The 21,927-nt window shown below is 52.8% G+C and overlaps 5 protein-coding genes and 1 pseudogene across 6 annotated transcripts, besides 1 other annotated feature; 4 read left to right on the top strand and 2 right to left on the bottom strand.

The window, feature by feature from the left end:
* Positions 1–2,572: 2,572 nt before the first annotated feature.
* On the top strand, positions 2,573–6,752 carry NCS57_00739000 (uncharacterized protein; the record flags this gene model as incomplete). The annotated part of the gene is made up of 3 exons (XM_053057243.1): positions 2,573–3,607; positions 3,658–4,916; positions 4,964–6,752. 3 exons carry the CDS (start codon positions 2,573–2,575, stop codon positions 6,750–6,752), a joined length of 4,083 nt encoding a protein of 1,360 aa, XP_052913438.1.
* Positions 6,753–9,649: 2,897 nt separating this feature from the next.
* On the top strand, positions 9,650–10,758 carry NCS57_00738900 (annotated as a pseudogene). Its single transcript has 3 exons — positions 9,650–9,799; positions 9,849–10,467; positions 10,520–10,758.
* Positions 9,650–10,758: a sequence feature.
* Positions 10,759–11,209: 451 nt separating this feature from the next.
* On the bottom strand, positions 11,210–13,018 carry NCS57_00738800 (A-deaminase domain-containing protein; the record flags this gene model as incomplete). Its single annotated transcript, XM_053057242.1, has 2 exons — positions 11,210–12,140; positions 12,192–13,018. 2 exons carry the CDS (start codon positions 13,016–13,018, stop codon positions 11,210–11,212), a joined length of 1,758 nt encoding a protein of 585 aa, XP_052913437.1.
* Positions 13,019–14,476: 1,458 nt separating this feature from the next.
* Positions 14,477–14,992, top strand: NCS57_00738700 (uncharacterized protein; the record flags this gene model as incomplete). The annotated part of the gene is made up of 1 exon (XM_053057241.1): positions 14,477–14,992. One exon carries the CDS (start codon positions 14,477–14,479, stop codon positions 14,990–14,992), a length of 516 nt encoding a protein of 171 aa, XP_052913436.1.
* Positions 14,993–15,683: 691 nt separating this feature from the next.
* Positions 15,684–17,688, bottom strand: NCS57_00738600 (uncharacterized protein; the record flags this gene model as incomplete). The annotated part of the gene is made up of 3 exons (XM_053057240.1): positions 15,684–17,280; positions 17,329–17,545; positions 17,592–17,688. 3 exons carry the CDS (start codon positions 17,686–17,688, stop codon positions 15,684–15,686), a joined length of 1,911 nt encoding a protein of 636 aa, XP_052913435.1.
* Positions 17,689–19,956: 2,268 nt separating this feature from the next.
* Positions 19,957–20,533, top strand: NCS57_00738500 (MARVEL domain-containing protein; the record flags this gene model as incomplete). The annotated part of the gene is made up of 2 exons (XM_053057239.1): positions 19,957–20,229; positions 20,297–20,533. 2 exons carry the CDS (start codon positions 19,957–19,959, stop codon positions 20,531–20,533), a joined length of 510 nt encoding a protein of 169 aa, XP_052913434.1.
* Between the last annotated feature and the right edge of the window lie 1,394 nt (positions 20,534–21,927).

The raw sequence follows: 21,927 nt of genomic DNA, 5'->3' as shown, positions 1-21,927 counted from the left end.
TGACTACCGTGGGCCCCGGCACGTTTCCAGGGATTCCATCCATGCCGTGGGACATTCTGATGGGCGATAACCGGGGTAGGATCCATTTGCAGTCAACCCTGTCAAAAGCCCGCTACCCTGCAGAAAAAGGGCCTTCGTCAAGGTCCCCTCCCTCTCACACGCCCCCCAAACCTGCCTTGAAAGGGAATATGCTTGAATGCATGGGGATCGGCCCCCCAACAAGCAGGTTCGTCGCCTGGTGCGCCGGGAAGCCACTGCATCATGCGGCCAGCCAATCGATTCCGGCGGAGACGCCCTCTGGGACGGCGTCCCAGTCTCTTCTCTCGGAGCCGGGGGCGAGTCAGGTCTGGATGCGTCTCGATGCCGCGAGCATCCCGTCACCGTCGTCGTCCCTCCGGCGGCAGCGAATTTAGGCGCTTACGGTGTGCTACATACGGGCGGTGGGAGCAAGTGCGCGCGCCAAGCTGGGTACACGGGAGCAGGCATTCATTGACAACCTCTTTGGAATAAGAGTACGAGCCAATCTTGTCAGCCTCGTTAATGCTCCGACGCCTCGTCTTCAACCCCCCACAGCGGGTGGCTTCTTCCCTGTTGTTGAAGGAATGACGCGAGAGCCGTGAATCCACACGTCAAACTTCTCGTCATTTGAGAAAAGCCCACGGGATCCAAGCCACAAGATTATCATTAGTGCAAGATTCAACTAGTGAATACTTGCTAGCACCATCTTCAACTACATCCTGGGGCACACATGTTGTTGGGTTGAAAAAAGTTGTCTTCAAACTGGTGAGATTGGTGGGCTGTTTGCCAAGCAAGGTCGTTTAAAAAGACTTGTCGTGTCGACTGTTGATAGATCATCAACTGATGCAAAAGTCGACTCCTGAGTCGAGTTTCCCTACACCCGCTGCATGAGAAATGTAAGGATCTGCTGCCAACGGCATCATGTTATCAATCGTATTCCCTCATTCCGTGATATGTTCGAGAGCCCCGGTGCTCGAGCCGGCGTCCTCCGTGTCCCATCTGCCCGGCATTCCTCGCTCCGTGCGCCACGGGGACGCCGGGGCCGGACCTCGAAAGCTGGAATCATGCCGCATGCCTGACGTGAGGAAGCTGCGTAACACAGTACTGTACCTACCCCAAAAGAATCGAACTTTGTTTTGGCATGCCCTTCTGGAGCTTCCCTCGTGTCTTGGATGTTCCCTTTGATTGCCGCTAATTTGAGTCAATCCCGCCACATCCGAAGAGCCGGGTTCTAGTGCAGCTTCCATTGACTCTTAAGTTCTGGGGATCCCAATTTGTCGACGCTTAGTGCCTCTTGCATACCTACCTATTCGTCTATATACTTGATCAATCGATCGAATTCCTGCAACAAGATCTGTGGAAGTGGTCCACTTTCTGCCAACTTGGAGATCGGGCCATGTTCCACCCCCGCCTATAGACAAAACTAAGCGACAGGGATTATCAAGCAAGGAAAACAAGCCGTCATCGTATAGGGGTTAGTACATCAGTTTGTGGTCAAGTTGAAGCACTGAAAACGCAAGTTCGAGTCTTGCTGACGGCAATCCTTTCTTTTTTGCATTTTCCGCCTCTTTTTTCCTCTGCCTTTAAAGACGGAGGCTGTCTTTGTAGGACTCTTTTACATCACTATTCTGCAACAAGGAACAAAAGCCGTCATCGTATAGGGGTTAGTACATCAGTTTGTGGCTCATGTGAAGCACTGAAAACGCAAGTTCGAGTCTTGCTGACGGCAAACCATTTCTTTTTGTTCTTGTGCACAGTTCTTGGGTCGTGATGCTTTCATTTTTGCTGCTTCTACGTACTGTGACCTCTGTCCTGGCGAGTTGCTTGGTACTAGTTGTTCACAGATGCTTGGATCTATCATATTTGTAGTTTGGTGTCCGCTGCTATTTACATACTTGCTTTCACACGGAAGTGCCAATTGTTCGAGTTTTCTTGGTACACGCTTTACTGCACCATGACCTGTTCTTTACCCTTTTCTCCATTGCTTTCTCTCATTGTCTGCGTGCTTATAATATGCCATTGGCAATGCTCATCGTGAGAAGATGTGATCTCAGTGCCCAAAGGTGTCGTTAAATCATTACGGCTCTTCACCGGTCCTCGGCTCCCGTCCGGTTGGTGAAAATAACGTGGCGGCCCGACATACGTAGAGTTTGTTTTCTGGTAGTTTTTGCTGGTACTGGCCTTATTTGATATTACTGCTTGCCGATATACACTGATAATCTAATTGGGAGGGTTGCCTGTCGTTGAACAAACGGCTAGTTCATCAGGTATTTGAGATCCCAAACGACAAGCTCCCGGTACTAATTGCCAATAACGGAACGTGGGGTCCATACATGACGTCGACAGCCATTCACCTTTCCCGACGCTCTTTGACTTACAAATACGTCGGCCTCGCGTAACTAATCACCCGTTTCTTCTCCTGCAGCTATTTTCGTCTTGCTTCCTTCGACTTTGATAAGATAGCCAGGTCAGGCTGTCGGTCTCCCATCTTTAGTATTCCTTCTATCAAGTGGCGCCTCTTCCCCTCCTCATTGGATCGACCTGTACCTCCACCATGGCATCAACAACCAAACACCGCGGTATTAGAATTGCCATTGACCGTGGCGGTACTTTTACAGACTGTGTCGGCGAGAGCAATGGAGAGGAAATTATCATCAAGCTCCTCTCAGAGGACCCGGCCAACTACAAGGATGCCCCGCTTGAGGGCATCCGACGCATCATGAGCCATTTCCTGGGTCGAGACATTCCTCGGGGTGAGGCCCTGGACACTTCTCAGATTGACTCCATTCGCATGGGAACCACCGTTGCCACTAATGCCTTGCTCGAACGCAAGGGTGAGAAGATTGCCATGGTGGTGACCAAGGGATTCAAGGATTGCTTGACCATCGGCAACCAGTCAAGACCCAAGATCTTTGACTTGGCTATTCGGAAACCAGACGTTCTGTATGAAAAGGTTGTTGAGATCGAGGAGCGAGTTACACTTGAGGACTACGCAGAAGATCCCGAGAGAACGACCACCAAGGCAGAGGCCCAGGTTGGGACCAAGGAGGCTGAGGGAAAGACTCTGGTTCGCGGCTTGTCGGGTGAGACCGTGAGGATCCTCAAGAGGGCCGAGGAACAAGACGTCCGATCGAAGCTCAAGGAGGTTTACGACCAAGGCATCCGCAGCATCGCCGTCTGTCTGATGCACGGCTACACGTACCCGGACCACGAGGCTTTGATTGGCCGCATAGCTAAGGAGATTGGCTTTCAACACATCTCGCTAAGTCATGAGCTCATGCCCATGATTAAGCTTGTTTCTCGAGCCACATCTGTCTGTGCCGATGCCTATCTCACGCCAGCCATTCGCAAGTACATTGATGGCTTCCAGGCTGGGTTTGAAGGTGGCCTTGGAACCCGCAGCGTCAAGGAGGAGAAGGGCGCCAAGGGGGCAAGGTGTGAGTTCATGCAGAGCGATGGAGGATTGGTGGACGTGGACAAGTTCACTGGCTTGAAGGCCATTCTCTCTGGCCCAGCAGGAGGCGTTGTTGGATACGCCATAACCTCTTACGACGATGAGACCAAGACACCCGTGATTGGGTTTGATATGGTATGTACAAATTATTGGCCCTGAACCCGTGCTCTACTGACATCGAACAGGGTGGTACTAGCACAGATGTCTCGAGATATGGAGATGGGCGATACGAGCACGTCTTTGAAACGACTACAGCTGGTGTCACCATCCAATCCCCTCAACTGGACATCAATACTGTGGCAGCAGGTGGTGGTTCGCGCCTCTTCTTCAGAAACGGTCTCTTCGTTGTTGGGCCTGAATCCGCTGGCGCTCACCCTGGTCCCGCGTGTTATCGCAAAGGAGGCCCAGCCACCGTCACTGATGCTAACCTGGTCCTTGGTCGTCTTCTACCCGAGTTCTTCCCTAAGATCTTTGGCGAGAATGAGGACCAGGGACTTGATGTTGAGGCTAGCAGGAAGGTACTTCAAGAGCTGGCTGATCAGGTGAACCAGCAGAGCGACAAGAAATTGTCGGTAGATGAGGTGGCGTATGGCTTCTTGACGGTGGCCAACGAGACCATGACCCGGCCTATTCGATCAATCACCGAAGCCAAGGGTCACGATTCATCTAAGCACCGGCTCGCGACCTTTGGTGGTGCTGGAGGACAGCACGCTGTTGCTATCGCCGAGTCCTTGGGGATTCAACAAATCCTCGTCCACAGATATTCCTCTGTTCTCTCGGCCTACGGTATGGCATTGGCAGATGTTGTTGACGAACGGCAGGAGCCTGAATCGATGGTGTGGAAGGATGATAAGGATGTTGTTGGTGAGCTGCAGAAGAAGATGGGGAAGCTCAAGGACCAGGCAAGACAAGCTCTTAAGGAACAAGGCTTCCAAGATGACGAAATCGCATTTGAAGAGTATCTCAACATGAGGTACCGTGGTACTGAGTCCGCACTCATGATTGTCAGACCTAGCCTAGAAGAGGCCAAGGAGAGCTTTGGAGGAAACGACTGGGACTTTGGGCAGGCCTTTGTGAAGCAGCACCGCTATGAGTTTGGATTCACTCTGGATGAACGGGATGTCATTGTCGACGACGTCCGTGTCCGAGGCATTGGCAAGAGTTTCCGCCACAGTGAAGAGACGGTTGACAAGCAGCTCAAGGCCCTGAAGCAACAGGCTGTCTCTGACAAGAAGAAGCTCAACAGCCAGCAGGTTTACTTTGAGGGAGGAAGGCAGGAAACCCCAGTCTTCAAACTCGAGGATCTGGAAGTTGGTGACTCGATTCCTGGACCAGCCATGCTTGCGGATGGCACGCAGACAATCGTGGTTACGCCAAAGGCAACGGCGGTTATTCTCAAGACTCATGTCGTCATCAACCTTGAAAAGGAGGGTTCAAAGTCTGAGTGAGTGTTTTGATCGCTATTTACTCTGCCGTACTGACACACTTTAGGTCCACCAAGACGACTACAGACCGTGAAGTTGACCCCATCATGCTCAGCATCTTCGGCCACCGCTTCATGGCTATCGCTGAGCAGATGGGCCGTGCCCTGCAAAAGACAAGCGTTAGTACAAACGTCAAGGAGCGACTCGACTTTTCGTGTGCAATCTTTGACGCTACTGGCGGTCTCGTTGCTAATGCTCCTCATCTGCCTGTCCACCTTGGCTCAATGTCGACCTGCGTGAGACGCCAGGCTGAGATTTGGAAGGGAAAGCTGGAGAAGGGAGATGTCATCATCTCAAACCATCCGTCATACGGTGGCACTCACCTTCCTGACGTGACTCTCCTGATGCCGGCCTTTGACGAAAAGGGGGAGAACATTCTCTTCTACGCCGCATCGAGGGCCCATCACGCGGACATTGGTGGCATCAGCGCCGGAAGTATGCCTCCTCACTCGCGAGAACTGTTCCAGGAAGGTGCCTCGATCAGGAGCGAGAAGCTGGTGAGCGGTGGCAAGTTCAATGAGAAGAGAGTTGTTGAGCTCTTCTACGAAGAACCCGCCAAGTACCCCGGATGCAGTGGAACACGTTGTTTGGCCGACAACATCAACGATTTGAGAGCTCAAGTATCTGCGAACCAGAAGGGTATCTCCTTGATCGAGACTCTGATTGCCGAGTATGGCCAGGAAACCGTTCAGTTCTACATGGTCAACATCCAGAAGAATGCCGAGTTTTGTGTCCGCCGACTCCTGAAGGAGGTGCACAAGCGATTCGAAGGCAAGGATCTCTCAGCTGTTGATCACATGGACGATGGGTCCCCTATTCGTCTCAAGATTCATATCGACGCAGAGAAGGGAGAGGCCGAATTCGACTTTGCAGGAACCGGGCCTGAAGTCTATGGAAATGTGAATGCGCCGCAAGCCATCACATACAGCGCCATCATCTACTGTCTGCGGTGCCTCATTTCAGAGGATATTCCACTGAACCAGGGATGTCTGAAGCCGATTCACGTCAAGATTCCTCCCAAGTCTATTCTGTCTCCGTCACCAGGTGCGGCAGTTGTTGGCGGAAATGTTCTCACCAGCCAACGCATCACCGATGTCATCTTCAAGGCTTTCCAAGCCTGTGCAGCCAGTCAAGGCTGCTGTAACAACCTGACCTTTGGCTTCGGTGGTAACCAGAACGGAACCAAGGCCATCAAGGGCTTTGGCTACTATGAGACGATTGCTGGTGGAAGCGGAGCAGGTCCTGACTGGGAGGGTACCAGCGGAGTTCATTGCCACATGACAAACACTCGAATCACGGACTCTGAGATCTTTGAACGACGGTACCCTGTTCTTCTCCGCGAGTTCTCTATTCGATCGGGCTCAGGAGGACGCGGTCAGCACCGTGGTGGCGATGGTGTGATTCGTGACATCGAGTTCCGCATTCCCCTTCAAGTCTCTATTCTCAGTGAGCGCCGCGTCTATCACCCTTACGGTCTAAACGGTGGAGGAGATGGAGAGTGCGGTCTCAACCTTTGGGTTCGCAAGGTGGAAAAGGCAAACTGGGAGTCTTCGCTGAAGAAGTTCCATACCCAGGAGGATGCCGCCGAGGTGGAGTATGAAGAGAGGCACATCAACATGGGAGCCAAGAACACTGCTTCGATGAATGCTGGAGACCGTATCATTGTGTGCACTCCTGGAGGAGGTGGATGGGGAGCTGAAGGGGCAGAGAGCGTAGCGAAGAGAAAGGTCGATCACACAGAGGCATGGCGGAAGGGCAGTGGCAGCGCGCGGGAAGAGACGGCACTCCAGGCTTAGACGGCCAAGAAGAGGAGTTGGCTACCCGTTCGGTTGCGTCTAGAAACCGGCTGTAGGCTATCTACCGTAGCAAAAGAAAAGTGCCGAATGTATCTTGCGTGAATTACGACTCGTCACATACGTCCACTGCAACCGACATGCCTCCAAAACCAGGCAGAAAAGCCAGGAATGGCCAAGCCCTGTATTCACAGAGCCTCGAATACGTTCCTCAACTCCCACCCTTCCCCAGGGATTCCGCCAAGGGAGATATCCCGGAATAGCAGCGGCATCTGAGTCAGTGTTGGGTCCAGGATTCAAATCAGGAATTGTCTGAGGAGTTGTTCAACGCCACTATCGCCGATTGACACAACCGGCCTTGGATCATTGGAGAATTGATACAAGGGAGAGGAGTGGGTGTGGGTTTGAGGGGAAAGACACTGCCGTGAACTGGGGACACAGATAGAGTCACCCTGAAACTTGGACAGGATGAGACATTTTGTTCCTTTCCCCGCCGTGAACCGCGTGCGTGATGGATCTAATTGCTCTTTTCTCATTCTTGACATGTGATGGCTCGCATTATGCAGTGTCTTGGCCAAAACCTTGATATTGAAGACATCACGGCGACTCTACGGCTGAAGGCTTCATCCTCCCTTACACCCCAAGACGGCTGATTCGTACGAAAAGTGACGAGCTGGTCATCTTCTGGTCGAAGGGATGAAGCCATGATCTGATCGGATAACTATTTTGGGATAGGTGTAAACCCTTCTCTAAGCGAGATGGACGTTGAAGCTATTTTCGTCCCATCTTGAAAGCCTGATCAAGCTTATTTTTGCCTGGACGATAGACGGACCCCAAGAAACGTTTAATTTGGAATGGATCTGAAGATAGGTAGGGAGCAAGTACGAATAATTGATTTATTCTTGGAGAGCGGGATTAGATACTATCCGAGATCTTATCTTTGGTTAGAATACGAGGACGGCCCAAGTTGAATGCCTAAGGGAAGAAGGTACCACCACCTGCCTTTTTCTCGAAGCGAGCCGTCATCGTCCAAAAAGGCAAGAGCAAACGATGAGCGTGAACCTGAGGACGCAACGGGAAGGCGCCAAATGCCAAATGCCAAATCCCCCTCGCTCGGCCTTTTTCCCCCGTGACAAAACTTGGACCTTTCAACATCCCCGAGAAACGAAACTCGCCCACCCACCACTGACTCAATCTCGCTTCAACCCCACGACGACAACCCCGACAATCTGGATCAATGGCGGCTGCGACCGACTCGCATGCATGTCCAACCTTAGGCAACCAAGATGCTCGCGAATCATGGTGCAACTCCCCCCGCGCGATCCTGGTTCAACTCGGACAAGAGGATTCTCTGCCCCAATCCAGACGGACCGAGCCTCGTTTGTTTACGGGCCCAGCGAATCCCAGGGCAACGCCCAATCAGCGTCTGGCTTGTCTGCCACCCTCTTTAACCCTTGTCAGCCCTACGGGAATCAGCAGGGATCCTTGCATGGCCGCGCATTAGCTCGACCAGTGATGGACCGGGGCCGAGACATGTTTGGCCCCCAACCCCTTGGACTCTTTCAAGCTCAAAGGATCTTCAGTCGCCCCTAGTTGCCCCGTGGACCGCGGCCTTGTTCCAGTCTGACGCGCTGCTCCAGGCTCCAAGCCCTTCTGCCTGAATAGTGCCGGTGTAGCCTGGCTCTCTGCATATCTCACGGCCAATGACGGACTGTCCGCTGCGCCGCGGATTCAGGGATGCATATCGGCGAGTCGAAACTCGCGATTTAGGAGTTTTTCGACTTCGCGACTCACCTGAAGCGATCATGCGGTTTTCAGTTGAAGACAGGAAATTGTCTCATTTCTGGACAAGTCCATTCCCCTAGCGTCTGGTTTGCGGATTGGTTGATGGCATTGACCCTCTGCCAGAGAGCCAACTTTGAGTGTATCGTTGTTCCTGTGGTTCGATCTAAACGGGCGAATGTGACAACCACCAACTTGCTTGATTGGCCCATCCCGCCGAGTGCCTGTCAATCAAGAAGGAGGTTGGGAATGTGGTGACTTTGGAGCAAGTCTTCTCACAACTGGATGGCCATATCCACCGTGAAGACGAGTCTGTGGTCATTCTGGACTGCATATCCCACCGGCTTTAACCATCATCCCACAGATAGGGTCCCCATAGGGCTGAATTCAAGGCACCCCAAGGCGTCTTGTTCTTATGGACGTCTCGTGCCGTTGCTTGTACCGTCTTTGTATCTCTCGCGGTTGAGCCAAGCACATTTCAGAAGTTTCTGACCTAGATGTACAACCACTACCTCAGACGCAACGTGCCACCTAGGTTGCTCTAACCCACACTTGAGGTCACATTCTCTCGGGATTTCTTTACTTTCCGCTACTTTCCGCGATTCTTCTGGGTACCTTTCACATTCTCGAGCGCCTAGTGGCGCCTCCAGTCTCGTTATGGCCCCCTTTACTTGACAATTCGGACGTTTTGCCTGAAGGGGCATCTATGCACACTCCGCCGTTTACGACGACGAGGCAATGACAAGACTGCCTTCAGTCGGCCGAATCAAGCTGCGGGTGTTTCTGTACTGGCATTCGTCCAGTATCCACCTGTTGAATTCACGGCAGACTGTCATGAGTTGCGAGTGGCTCTTGGTCCAGACAGAGGCCGCGAATTGCTTGCTTTGGGGGCTTCTGCCTGTGACAGATTCTCCTGGCTGTGTTTTTGTTTCTCGCCTTTGAGTCATACGGATGTCCCAAGGGCGCAGTATCTGTACAGCTCTCTCAAGATGGTGAAGCTTGCGTCAAGTGTTCAGGTTGCGGCTCTGCTTGTACTGCTCTGAGGCACTGCGTGGGAGCCCAAGCACAGCTCCAGGATCGAAACTATTTAGACCCAGAATCCCGCGGCCTGATGAAGCCTCAGTCACACTCTTCTCTACTCCTTCCTCACTACCCAAGGCATCATGATGAGAATAGCTATCGCTGGAGGCTCCGGCCTCGGATATCTCCTGGCCAAAGAACTCTCTGAGGCTGCAAACGCCTACAACGTCGTTGTATTATCACGATTCGTTAGTATCTTTCTTTCCAAAACTACTGGGCTCTTCTAACCAGAAATAGGATCGGTCTGAGTACTATGCGTCACTCGATGTCCAAGTCATGCAAGTCAACTACGATGACTACTCAAGCCTAGCATACGCCCTACATGGCGTCAACCTCGTCATATCCATCGTGAGTGGAAACGAACAACTCAACTTGATCAATGCTGCTGCCCAGAGCGGCGTTCAATACTTTGTGCCACGAGAGTTCGAGGGATCCATCGAGAAGCGGCCGGGAGACCCTGACCCTCTTGACCCAACATCAACTTCATCACAAGCAAGGCAACTGTTGCGGAGATGGGCAAGATCATCACCCATGAAATGGACTGTCTTCTCTTGCGGTATCTTCATGGAGAGATTCCTGCCTCAGGGTCTCGGGAGTTTGACGATCGGATATGGTGCCAACCTCGCCGACCCAGGTTCATACTTGCTCGACGTCAACAACTACACAGCTGAGTATGTGGAAAAGAATGCCCAGGGCCGTTCTGTTCGTGTCTGCATGACTTCTGTGTATGATGTCGCCCGGTTTGTCGTTGCAGCGATCGATCTCGGGCCTGCGAACTGGCCTCGGGAGCTCACGATGCGTGGTGATCGGGTGACACTTCGAGATGTTGTTGGCCAGTGCGGAAGGCAACTGAATGGTGAGTATCAGATCCAAAGGCCGTGTCAACACAGAAGCTAACCCATCTATAGCTGCTTTCCAGCTTTCCCAGTGGCAGCTTGCCGATCTACCACAGCTGGTAACCATGTTCTACGAGCAGGGTAACTTTGGAAGAGTCGCTTTCTATCAGCAGCTCCAAGCAACAGTCGAAGGACGATACGACTTTGGACAGACCTCGCTGAATGACATGGTTGATGCAAGCCCGTCCGTCGACGTTCAACCAATGAGGTTCCGTGACTGGCTGGCTGTGTACTTCCCTGGGTCCGCCTAGGGGAGTTGTGTTTCATTAGAACTCTCACATTCTTTCTTGTATTACTTAGGAATGGCTGGACACGATTTGAGGTTATGTTTATGGGTATGTTGGGATGAACTCTCCTTTCATTTTCATTGCTTGAGATGCTGGTGTTTGGATAACGCTGAGCTCACGCTCGGGTTGGGACTTAGTAGCAATACATTACAATACACTGCGAAGATGGCATCGCAGCTCTTTCGTTGATTCATTTTCATTCTCGTCATCATTCTCATTATCATATCATGCATGTATATGACTCCCATGACATGTGCTGCCGTTGCACCCAATCATGACGCCTGTTGAACTCCAAGCCGTCAGTGTTGAACATGACCCCCAAAACGCATCTAAAGTGTATCCTGCCGGTGATTTGGCCCCCATGATGCTCGTCTATCACACCCCGTGATTATGATTCTTGCGCCAACTCGGTCAACTAAGCATCCTCGTTCGCCTTTTCCTCCCCCTCCTCAGGACTGAACTCATCTCCATACTCCTCGACGATCCACAGACAAAACTTTTCCCACTCAACTTGCCATTCCTGTAGCCTCTTGGCCTTGACGCCGTCACCCAGGCTGGCTTCCTTAATACCCTTGACCCACTCTGTCTGGTTCTGGTCCTCAAAGGCAGACCACCTGACACTATTCTCAGCAAGACTGCCCAGACCAGCGAGACCGAGGTTCTTCCAGCCCTGCACCGCCTGGAAGAAGTCGTGGGACATGCCAGCGGTATCCTGGCCAAGCATGGCGGGGTCATCGTTGCAGAGACTGCAGGCCACTCCGCGCGCAAGGAGGGCGGGGAGGGGGTGGGCTGTCACGGAGCCGCAGAGCCTGAGAACCTCGTTCGAGATAGGGCATGACTCGATGAGGATGCGCTTCTCCTTGACCATGTCGATGAGTAGAGGATGCTTGAAGAGACTGAACCCGTGGCCGATGCGTCGGGTTCCGAGTAAGATTGCATCAAAGAGGTTTCCATCCGTGTCTGTGCCATCTCCCAATGTCTCTCCCGCGTGGAAGAAGAAGGGCAGGTTAACGCCCTCCATAGCACACTGCTTGCGGAACCAGAACAGCTCCGGGAGCAGATCTGAAAGAGGCCGGCCCAGATCTTCAGCTCCGACGAGATCGTAGCCAGCAATCAGGTCGGGGAAGTTGATCTTTGTGGCGATGCAGCAGTCCATGTTTTCGATAATGTCACGGGTGGGTAGTCGGCGGATGGTCGTCCAGATGGTGGTGAGACCCCAGAATCCCTGGCCTTCTGGCGAGCTCTTGAAGCGCGCAACCTCTTCCCGGATGACCTCGAACATGTGTGTATAGTCCTTCTCGGGCTCCTCCTGTTTGTCACGGCAGTAGTCGAGGGGCCATGTGAACCTATCATTCAATGAGATGAGCAAATCGGATACATGTTCGCTGTTGACTCACCGGAGTTCGGCCCAGCTGACGCCGTCTTCCTTGAGCGTCTTCATGAGATGACGCAGGAATACCCGGAACATGGGCTCATAGTGGATAATGGTGGCAACGACAACGAAGCATTTGGCAAACTTGACCCAGATTGCGTCAATGCCGTGATGTTGCTCGTGACTGTCTGTGACTGAGAGGACGCATCTGCCCTTGAGCCACTTGAGGAAACCAGACCTCCCGCCGTTAGGGAAATCATCGGCCACTTTCGTAAGTAGTAGGAAACTCTCGGGCTCATATGAATCCTCCCAGATGGAGCCGTCAGTTCTCTCCTTGGCTCTGTATCGGAATTTGAGGGCTGCATCCTCCCTCGCGGCCTCGGTAGTAAGGGGCAAGTCACTCGACATGTGCATGCCCGGCATCTTCATGAGTTCTTCGAGGATAAAGTCAAAGTTGACCATGGCGTCCATGTGTGCGTGGAGGAGGGCACCCTTTGGCATGCGGCGGACAATCTTCCACAGATCCGTCCTCTCCATTCGATCCTTGGCGAGCATGAACATCATGCCGGGGAAAAGACACTCATTGCCGGCCTGAGAGAGCTCCTCCTCAACCTGGGGCGTCCAGACGGTGGCATTCTCGTGGTCGCGAATGCGGTCGACGATGTCACAGGCACGCTTGGCGATGGGCGACAGAGAGGCTTTGAAGGATGTATCGGAACGGGTCTTTTGCTCCTGGGCTATGAGATTGGATCGGCCGGTGAGATATTGTTGCAGAAAGGGATCAGAAAGCGAGGGTATGTCCTGGGCGACCTCCTCCCACTCCTCGTTGGACATTGTGTGTTCTCCAGCCATGGTTGATATGTGGTTGCAGGTCCACGACGGAAATGAAGGGACCTTTTGATATTGAAGGCGGTGATCTAAAGGTTGCCCCGATTACTTGAAAGGTTTAAGAGCAATAAATATGGACGGAAACAGACGCAGGATATATATGTCGCTCCAACCCGGATATGGCAGGTCGGTGAAACCTGGATACTGCGGGGAGTGGGACGAGTGGAACGGATGGCGAGCTTGTGATCTCACTCGAGATACAGTGGCCACGTTGTTAAGATAGGAGAATAGGTTCACGATAGGAATAGAGAGTTGAGGGAAAATATAGGTAATATCAGTTTGTGGAGGTACTATGTTTGCGAACGAAACGGTCGTGGGGAATGCATGCGTAACAGACGGTGAAGCTCTCCACACTGCAGTCTGCTAAGGTCCGCCGTACTTTTCGCGTGCGGTGCGTGGAGCAGAACAGAGGTCCCCACGTGACCGTGCACATGTTACCACCTGACACCCAACGCCGCGTCTCACCAACGTCTGTCGATCTCTCAGCAACAGACGCTGGTTCGTCGAATGCAGATCCGCCCTTCATCACCTCCAGGATCCCGCATCGTCACATCACCGTCGGCCAATCTGCGATCTGAGACAATGTCTCTGTCGGTTGGTGGCTGAGGGGCAACCCATTCTCACGACTCCTCCGCCCCATCTGATGGACTCTACAGCTGCAACCTTGCAATCTGCCAGACGCTTCCTGCGCCGTGCCTTGCAGATGGCAAATGTCATGAACGACCACGGACGGACCCTCGTCATCAAACGGCCGACCATGGCAGGGAAAACAGCTCAGGCTCGGGCTCTAGTGCGGCCATCCTGCTAGCTCGCGCCTGTTCCCGAGCCGCCATTCGCTCTGAGTGACTCGTCCTAGACTTCTGCCCTATAAGCGCGAAACCCATGAGGCTCCCAATGAGAATCTCCACGTCCATCACTCCTGATCACTTCTCGTCACCTGCACGACCCATCACAGACTCGAGCTTCAAAAGTCAAGATCGACGACACCTTTTAGTGATCAATGCCCCTTCACCGCTTGCAACCATTTGCAACCCTTCGTGTCCCATCGTTGCTGAGGGGCTTGCTTTGCCCCGGTCCCCATCTGTCACTTGATTCCCAACTAACCCATGGCCCAACAGCATACGCAGGTCTCGGTCTGTTGGATGCCCATTTCACGCAGGAAAGCGCTCATTTGCGCTGATCCCGACAAGTCCGAGCTTGATGTGCGGAGAGACGGGATGATCAAGCCCGTCAGAGAGGTCTGTCGGAGAACTACTTAAAGGTCCATGTCTGTCGTTGTTGGTGATGACTTCTACTTCCTCATCGTGCCTACCCTCACTCGAGCCAAATAAGTTGTCTGACTCTCAGGCAGAGCCTTCTTCTACTCAACTCTTTCATCTCGCTTAAACCTGCCATCTCTGTTCCATCCTACACATCTCCAAAATGCGCTCCCCTGCTCTCCTCTCCCTCTTTTGTTCCTTGGCTCTCGCCGCGGTCATCCCTCGAAACACTGTCTGGGATAATCATTGCTGCTTTACACTACATGACGTTTCCACTGGGGCCACCGTCCAAGAGAATGATGCCAATGGCTACCTGTTCTTCAATGCGGGCCAGACCGACGGCTTCTTCTGCATCGACTTGTCCAATCCGTTGGACCAGTTGAGGGACCATCTCTACAATGCCTGCTTCATCAACCCTCCGGATGGTTCCGTCAAGTGTATTGATCCTACCCCCGGCTTCCAGTCGTGGACCCTCAAGAAGGTTGGCAGCGACACTCTGCTTCTTCATGATGGGGACAGCACCTTCAACCATTGCCCCAAGCCCTCAACGAGCGCCAAGGGAACTGTGCTATACAGCAACAATCACCCCAATGTGGCCTCCTGCAAGAAGACGACCCTCAAGGCCAAGAACTTCCAGGGCACATGCAAGAACTTCTCTGCTCGCTCCGAGGTAGAATAGACGTCCTCCACGTCGTGCGAGCCCGGGGGTTTTCAAATTAGCCCCACGGACTTTTCGGTTGCTGGGCTGTGGCATTGTGATGCTCGGTCTCTTGCCCGAGAACGCCTGGCTGTCATCTCAGAAGACTCGAGTACCACGTTTCACTTTGAGGTTCCAACCTTTTCTGCTCCTTTTGCGTCAAGCCGCATGGCTACATGTGGTCTCTTCTTTCACCTTCCGTTTTGCAGCAACTTGCGTCATGGTTATCCATGTTACGAATGGACAGGAATGATATTGGAATCCCTGTCCAGCTCGGCTATGGCTTGGGAACTCGTCAGTAAGGCCGAGGAGTCCACCGACTGGGTTGGTGAACCCATCGTTGAACCGGTTCCTGGAGACCGCGTGTTGATTGGTACTTTTGACTGCACCGGAAGCACGTTGGAGAGACCCGTTCGTTACATGTCTTTTCAAGCAACAGGCGTGAGTGGCTGGAGTCTCAAGTATATCCAAGCAGGTGTGGGAAACAATTGGCAGGATGGGGTTGGGGTATTTGTTCACCTGTGCGCGTGAGTCTCAAGATGACCTCTTTCGGGACGGTGTTTTGCTACACTTGGATTGTATTTCTTCTTGTACACACTTTCAACTGGCAGAGAGTCGGTTTCCTTATTGGACTATAATTCTTCCAAACTGGCCTAAAGAACCATGACCGTGATCAGAGTTTCGGAGAGATGTCCTTCGCTGTCCCTCCGTAGACAATGCTGATGTCTCGCGCAAGCTGCTCAGTAGGTGAGGCCTTTGCACGCTTCTCGATGATGGATCTGTTTTCCAAGAAGCGATAAAAGATGTCAAGCGAAACCTCGTCTCCGTCACTGGTCGAGTCAACGTATAGCAGCACCGACACGAGTAGATCCGCAACGGCCCAGAGGACTTCTCTGGCGTCTCCCATCAGATCTTTCAAAGACTCGCGTTCGATGAGGCTTCTCAATTCTCGCCAAGCTTTCAGCGGATTCCATCCAGCAGGCCTCGGCGTCTTGGCCTGGAAGTCAAAGCCATTCTTGATGAAAGCTTCAAGGGCATCTAGGGCATCTCTGCCGCCCTTGGGATGCTTCAGCGCGCGGAGAAAGTCGGTGCTCAAGACGTCAGTCGTCCCCTCCCAGATGGGCAGGACGGCACAATCACGGTGGAGGCGGGCGACGTTGAGGTACTCTTGCTCCTCGTTGAGGAGATATCCAACGCCTCCGAGTGACTCCATGCAGGAGAAGAGCAACTGAACCGAAGCTTTGCAGACGTAGGCCTTTGTCAGCTGGGTGAGGACCCGGATCAGGGGTGCTGCGTCTTTGGCCGACGGTGTCAAGGCTGCAAGAGCGGGTGACAGGCTCGAGTCGACGGGGTGCTCTGAAACACCCAGGACATGGGCCGTAAGCATCGTCAGGAGCATGAGACCTCGGTACTCGGATGTCATCTTGGCCAAGGTCCTCATGTGCAGCGAGCTCTCGATCAGCTTCATACGAGCGCCCTTTCCAGCACCAATCTCTCGAACTCGTGCGTATGCCCTCGCGATACCCAGGCCTCGTCCTACATAGCTCATGGCAGCGACCGAGGAATGGACTCTGGTGAGAGTCAAAACGGTAGAGATCTCGTGAATACCACGGCCCTCCTGGCCGATGAGCCATCCCCGCATGTCCTCAAGGACCAATTCGGCAGTAGGGAGAGACTGTGTGCCGGACTTATTCTTGAGGCGCTGAATACGGACACCATTGAGGGCTTCGCCATTTTCTATGGAACGGCCTGTGGATGTGGTTGCTTGAGGGTCATGCTTCCTCATGGGAGCAAGGAATGTTGAGAGTCCGCCCTTGGCTGTGCGGGCGAGGAGGACTGTCATTCTCGAATCCGTAGCTGAAGAGAACCACTTGAATCCGTTGATGCTCCAGGGACCAAGAGGGATATCTTCTGTCTTTGAAGCTAACTGAACCTTTTGAGTAGGCTCGTAAACTGCCGTGGTTTCGGTCAAGGATACGTCGCTACCACCTGTACGCTCAGTCATCCACTGGCCACTAGTCCAGGCGTAAGCTGGATCTCGTGAGGTCAAGTGACTGAAGGCGTTCTCGAGGACTTTCGTCTGTTCTTCCGTGAGCTTTGCTCTCAGTTCCGGTGTGCGCAAGTGTGTTTGAAGAAGCCGGGCGGCGCCATCCTGCATCGCTGATGGACAAGTGACGTTTGCGCAGGATGCCGTCCAGAGCTGAAGACGGAGGAACTGGTATGCTCTAGAGAAGGGACCGTAAGGAGTATCATATCCAGCGGCGACGAAGCTACGTATCGTTCAGTATATCGTCTCTTAGACTCGGAAGGCAACTTACCCATGAGACAGGCCAAAATTCTGAAGGCCGCGCCATCCCTCACCCGTGACTAGATCACCTTTCCACTGACCAAATACATCACGTCCAGAACCTTTGAGATAAGGCTTGTTTAATTCGGCATCAGTGATCCAGGCAAAGACTTGGTCAGAGAGGACCTCGTCTGCCAGGGCCGCTACTTCAGCCTCGACCTGGCGCACGATGTGCTGCGGAAGAAAGACTAGGAACATTAGCATCTCGAAAGCCAGGGTATGGTCTTTTCTCACGTTTAAAGCATCTCTGGTAGGTCGCATCATCATGAAACTGATTCTGCAAAACGGGGGGCTTCTGAAAGAAGCCTTTGTCTGCTCCCGACGCCTCCATGGCCGACTATGAACAATGTACGCAACATGCTGTAACCGTCAATCCAGGCTTGACCTGCCGTAGTTAAGTAGGTACCACAGAACAGCTCAATCACAAGTCGAGGGTTGCATCTGGTTAGGTGAGCCCGGTAATTTGTGGGGTACCGAGGCATGCTCCGCGCCAGGCTTGGAAGGTCACGCGGAAGCAATTCCGTGCGGAATGGCTTCATGGCTGCTGCCAGAGCGGAACGAGTCTGGGGTCATGCGCTGATCTGATATGGAGGTGGGTGACATTGTGAGAAGATGGGGTGGTTGGTTGAGCAGAGCTTCTTGAGCTGGGGTCTTGGTCATGCAGTTGAAGCTCGGTTGTAGGGGATCCTCTGTTATTAACTTCCGGATGAGAGATGCGGCAGATTGGCTTACTTCTTGTCTTCTGCTCTTGGCTGTTGAGCGTTGTTGGCTCGGCCTGGTTGGCAACGACTTCACCCCTGTCTCTTCTCGTATGTCGGTCGGCTTCTTGTTGCACAATGCGCATTATGAAGATGGAATAATAATGTTGGCCACCTACACAGCTGCCAAAAGAGTACCGCCAGGTCACTGCATTGGAGTCGCAAGTCTCTCATGCAGCAAGGTTACTGCAGTCTGAGGCCCTCATCACACTAAGGAAACGGCGCCAAGTATGGAGTCAAAAGCATCTTATCGCTTACACCGACAATTATATCTGGGGAAGGGGAAGTGCCGACCCAGGCGGGGCCGTTGATGTTGGATCAATAGATACCTAGTGACTGGCTCACAAGAGAGTTGCCGACGTCAAGACTGGCTCGGCCCAGCCCGATAAGTCTCCTAGGATAACCCAGATCGATGATTCTACAATATGCTAAATTCACAATCCAATGTCCGTTGAATACACAGATGCTGAACCGGTGCTCATGGCCTAGCTTGGTCATGGATAATAGTACCTCGGCGCCGCCGTGAAAGGTTCGTCATGATGCATTTCTATGATCGGTTCAAGACATACAACGGAGACTTTTTGGAGTTTGTGTTGTCTTCAAAATGGCAAGTCTTAGACACTGTCCTTTAAAGAACAGGTCTAGGAATAGTGTAAACGACGAGCAGCACCCCCATGACATCAGGTTTTAGGGGTAGGGCTGTAATATCAACAGTTACAAATCCAAGTACAGCATCCAGCTATTTGTCAAGCAGTGTTATCAGCTAGTTCACCCAACTCGACAATTTGATATGTCAGGAACTATCGCTCTCCATAGTGACGTCCTTCGCAGCGCAAGCCAGAACATTCATGCTACAAATCAAGTCGGGTTGAAAGGCCAAGACATGTCGCGACAACTTGGCTCTCGTGCGCATTACTTCAGCCAAGATCCGATGCCGGCCACGGCACCTCATGCATCGGCATTGCTCCCACTTCACTATTACCCACAATCCTTCAGTCTAGACCGACCCAGAGGCCTCACATTCGTTAGTGCAAGTCGAAATCTACGCAATCATGATCGTGGCGCAGAAACGCGACAAAAGTCTTGATGCAGGGACCAAAAAGTGCTGTTCCACTTTAGCTGCGCCGCATGCTACACGTAGGCGGATTGCGAAATGCTCCCATCACCAACTCTTGGCCAGTGAAAGGATTTGTTTCAAAGAGTTGTAGCCGATCAAACGCCCAGGAAAAAGATCTTCATCGTCGTCATAATCGTCCAGCTTCCTGTTCTTGGACCATGTAAGAGGCTCAAGGGTTTAGCTTCTCCTTGGCGTGCAACGCATCCATTATCGCATCCGGCACTTGGCTCATGAATGAATCCCAGCCAGAGAGTAAAGGATTATCCCTTGGCCTCGGGGCGTGATTTGTCTGTCGAGCATTGACAACAAGTGCGCCGTCGAATCACACGTCGCCTTGTCCTGGTCCGCATGACCTCATATGGGCAACCCTGACGGGCCACGAGCCACGGCAGACGTGTCGAAGGAGCTTGAAACTGCCAACCTCGAGGCTGTGGGAGAAGAAGAAAAAAAACAGGCTTCGTTTTGTTGGGGAAGGCGTCATCGTCATGTGGTATGCTTCTTGGAGGGACGCGTGAGTTGCCGTGCGAGTCGCATGAGATAAATAATCAGTGTGATCCTGTGTTGCAACTTTTCGAGATCCCAGTGTGTTCCACCAAGAGTAACAATCTGCTGCGTTGGGTTGAAAATCTACTGCGGTTAATCCTCCTTTAAGAGAGCTCAGTTAAAGAGCCAGTCACAAATCACTCATCTCACCTTTCACACCCTTTTACTACATTTCACAGCCATGGCTATCGATCGCATCGTCAGCCTTGTTCTTCGCGCCGCGGAGCTCGTCTTTGCCGCCATCGTCGCAGGCGTCAACGGCGAGTATCTGCACAAGTCTGAGGGCGCCAGTTCATGGCAACTCGGCCGGTTCATTTACACCGAAGTGGTGGCCGCGCTGGGCATACTGTTCTCTCTATTGCTCCTCATTCCCTTCTCGAGCACCTTTATTCACTGGCCCTTGGATATTTTCATGAGCATCAACTGGTGGATCGTCTTTGGCCTGCTCGTCGATGTAAGTCACACACCCTCACCCTCACTACACCACTTGAACATCATGATAGCTAACTGCTCGCTACAAGTTGATTGGAGACTCTTGCGGTCGCGTGTTCAACTGGGGCAACGTCCATCCTATTCACGGTGATCAGTGCGGCAAGTTCAAGGCCACCATCGCCTTCAGCTTCCTCTCGGCACTTCTCTGGCTCGTCTCTGCCCTCGTCGGCTTCTTCTGGGTTCGCCGCCGTGAGCGCGCCGTCGCCCGCGCCGATGCCGCCCACTACAACCGCCGCAGGCACTGGTTCCGCCGCAGCCGTGTCTAAGGGACCGACCGGCTCTAGACAGAGTTTGGGAGTTTCAAGACTATGTCCTGGTTTTTTTTGAGTTGGCGGCTACTTGCCGAGCCTTGGCGATACCGTGTTATAGCTTGGAGCATTCCGATTTCCCGCGCTGGGCGCAGACTAATGGGGGCATGTGTGGCTGTTTCCTTGTTTTCTTTGTCCTTTTGAGTTGGAACTTTGGAATTGAGTAACGCAACTTTTGGATACCCTCAAGACGATGGACGAACCTATTACCTAACAATAATGAAAGCATTTCTTATGTGATCTAAACAAACCTACTCTTGTCTGTCCATTGCGCCTAGTGAGCGAGTATTTGCCTCTTCAAAATCACATCCTGATTATCAGATGCTCCAAATTGGACCCCTCCTGTTGCTGGTTCGACGTCATCTCTCCAAACTGGTGCAAGATCCTCCAAGATGAAACAGCCGAGACAGCTGTCATGATCTGCAACTCTGAAAATCAGAATACAGGGTTCTCAGCGGCACAGTAGGTTCCCGCTGGGTTATCAGTCCGTATCACTGTGTGACACCACGGCCACATCCCGTCAAGGCTTGCGTCGGGTATTTTCCCAACTAGAGTAACCATCGGGGAGGAGAATCCCAGTCAGCACTTGTTCACAAATTCCGTCTTAAACCCCACAACCATCGAGATCTCCCCCCTCAGGCTAAGGCCACGCTTCTCTCATGTGCCTGTGCAGGGGCACAACCAACCGCCGCGAGGTTGGTTTGGTTGGTGGAACGCAAACGGGCAAGAGGCACAGGGGCAGAAACCTCCGTCATTGTGGAACCCCGTGACCCTGATTTGCAGAGTTCTAGAACGCCCTCAGGGCTCTTGGTCTTGGCCTGAAAGACGGTCTGTTGTTTGTGTCGTGATTTGGATGCCATGTCGGAAGAAACGGCCACCTGTGGCGTCATAGATTTCGTGGCTTGTGGGCCGTGTCCAAGTTTGGAAGTGCGGGGGAAACTGGGGGAGCTGACGCCACCACAGCCACAGAACCATCCCGTCGCCACACTTGCCGAGACCCACTTGCGTCACTCTTCCCGCAGAATGCCTCCTTGAGCCTCCTCCGTCATGCTTGCGACTGGCTCTTCGTATTCTCCACAACAAACCGCTTGGCAGCCTGACTGGACAAGCAAGAATTTCCGTTTGTGATCATGCCTCTGCCCTATTTACGAATCGTCAACGTCACTTCCCGTGAGGTATGACGCTACCATTTCCCCTGACCGCAGAGCGCGAATCGACCCGTCGCCCAATCGCACGACAAGGACAGGCTCGGCGGCAGAGGCTTGATGGGAAGAGATCTGTGAGATTGGATTGCGCTATGACGCGGGATGAGGTCGGCGGAGGGCGACAGCCGTGAGGTTGCAGAAGCCCAG

This window comes from Fusarium keratoplasticum, chromosome 5 (assembly GCF_025433545.1).
Source record: "Fusarium keratoplasticum isolate Fu6.1 chromosome 5, whole genome shotgun sequence".
Taxonomy (NCBI): Eukaryota; Fungi; Ascomycota; class Sordariomycetes; order Hypocreales; family Nectriaceae; genus Fusarium; species Fusarium keratoplasticum.
Note: the sequence above shows the minus strand (reverse complement) of the source record. Positions and strands in the feature narration are given on the sequence as shown.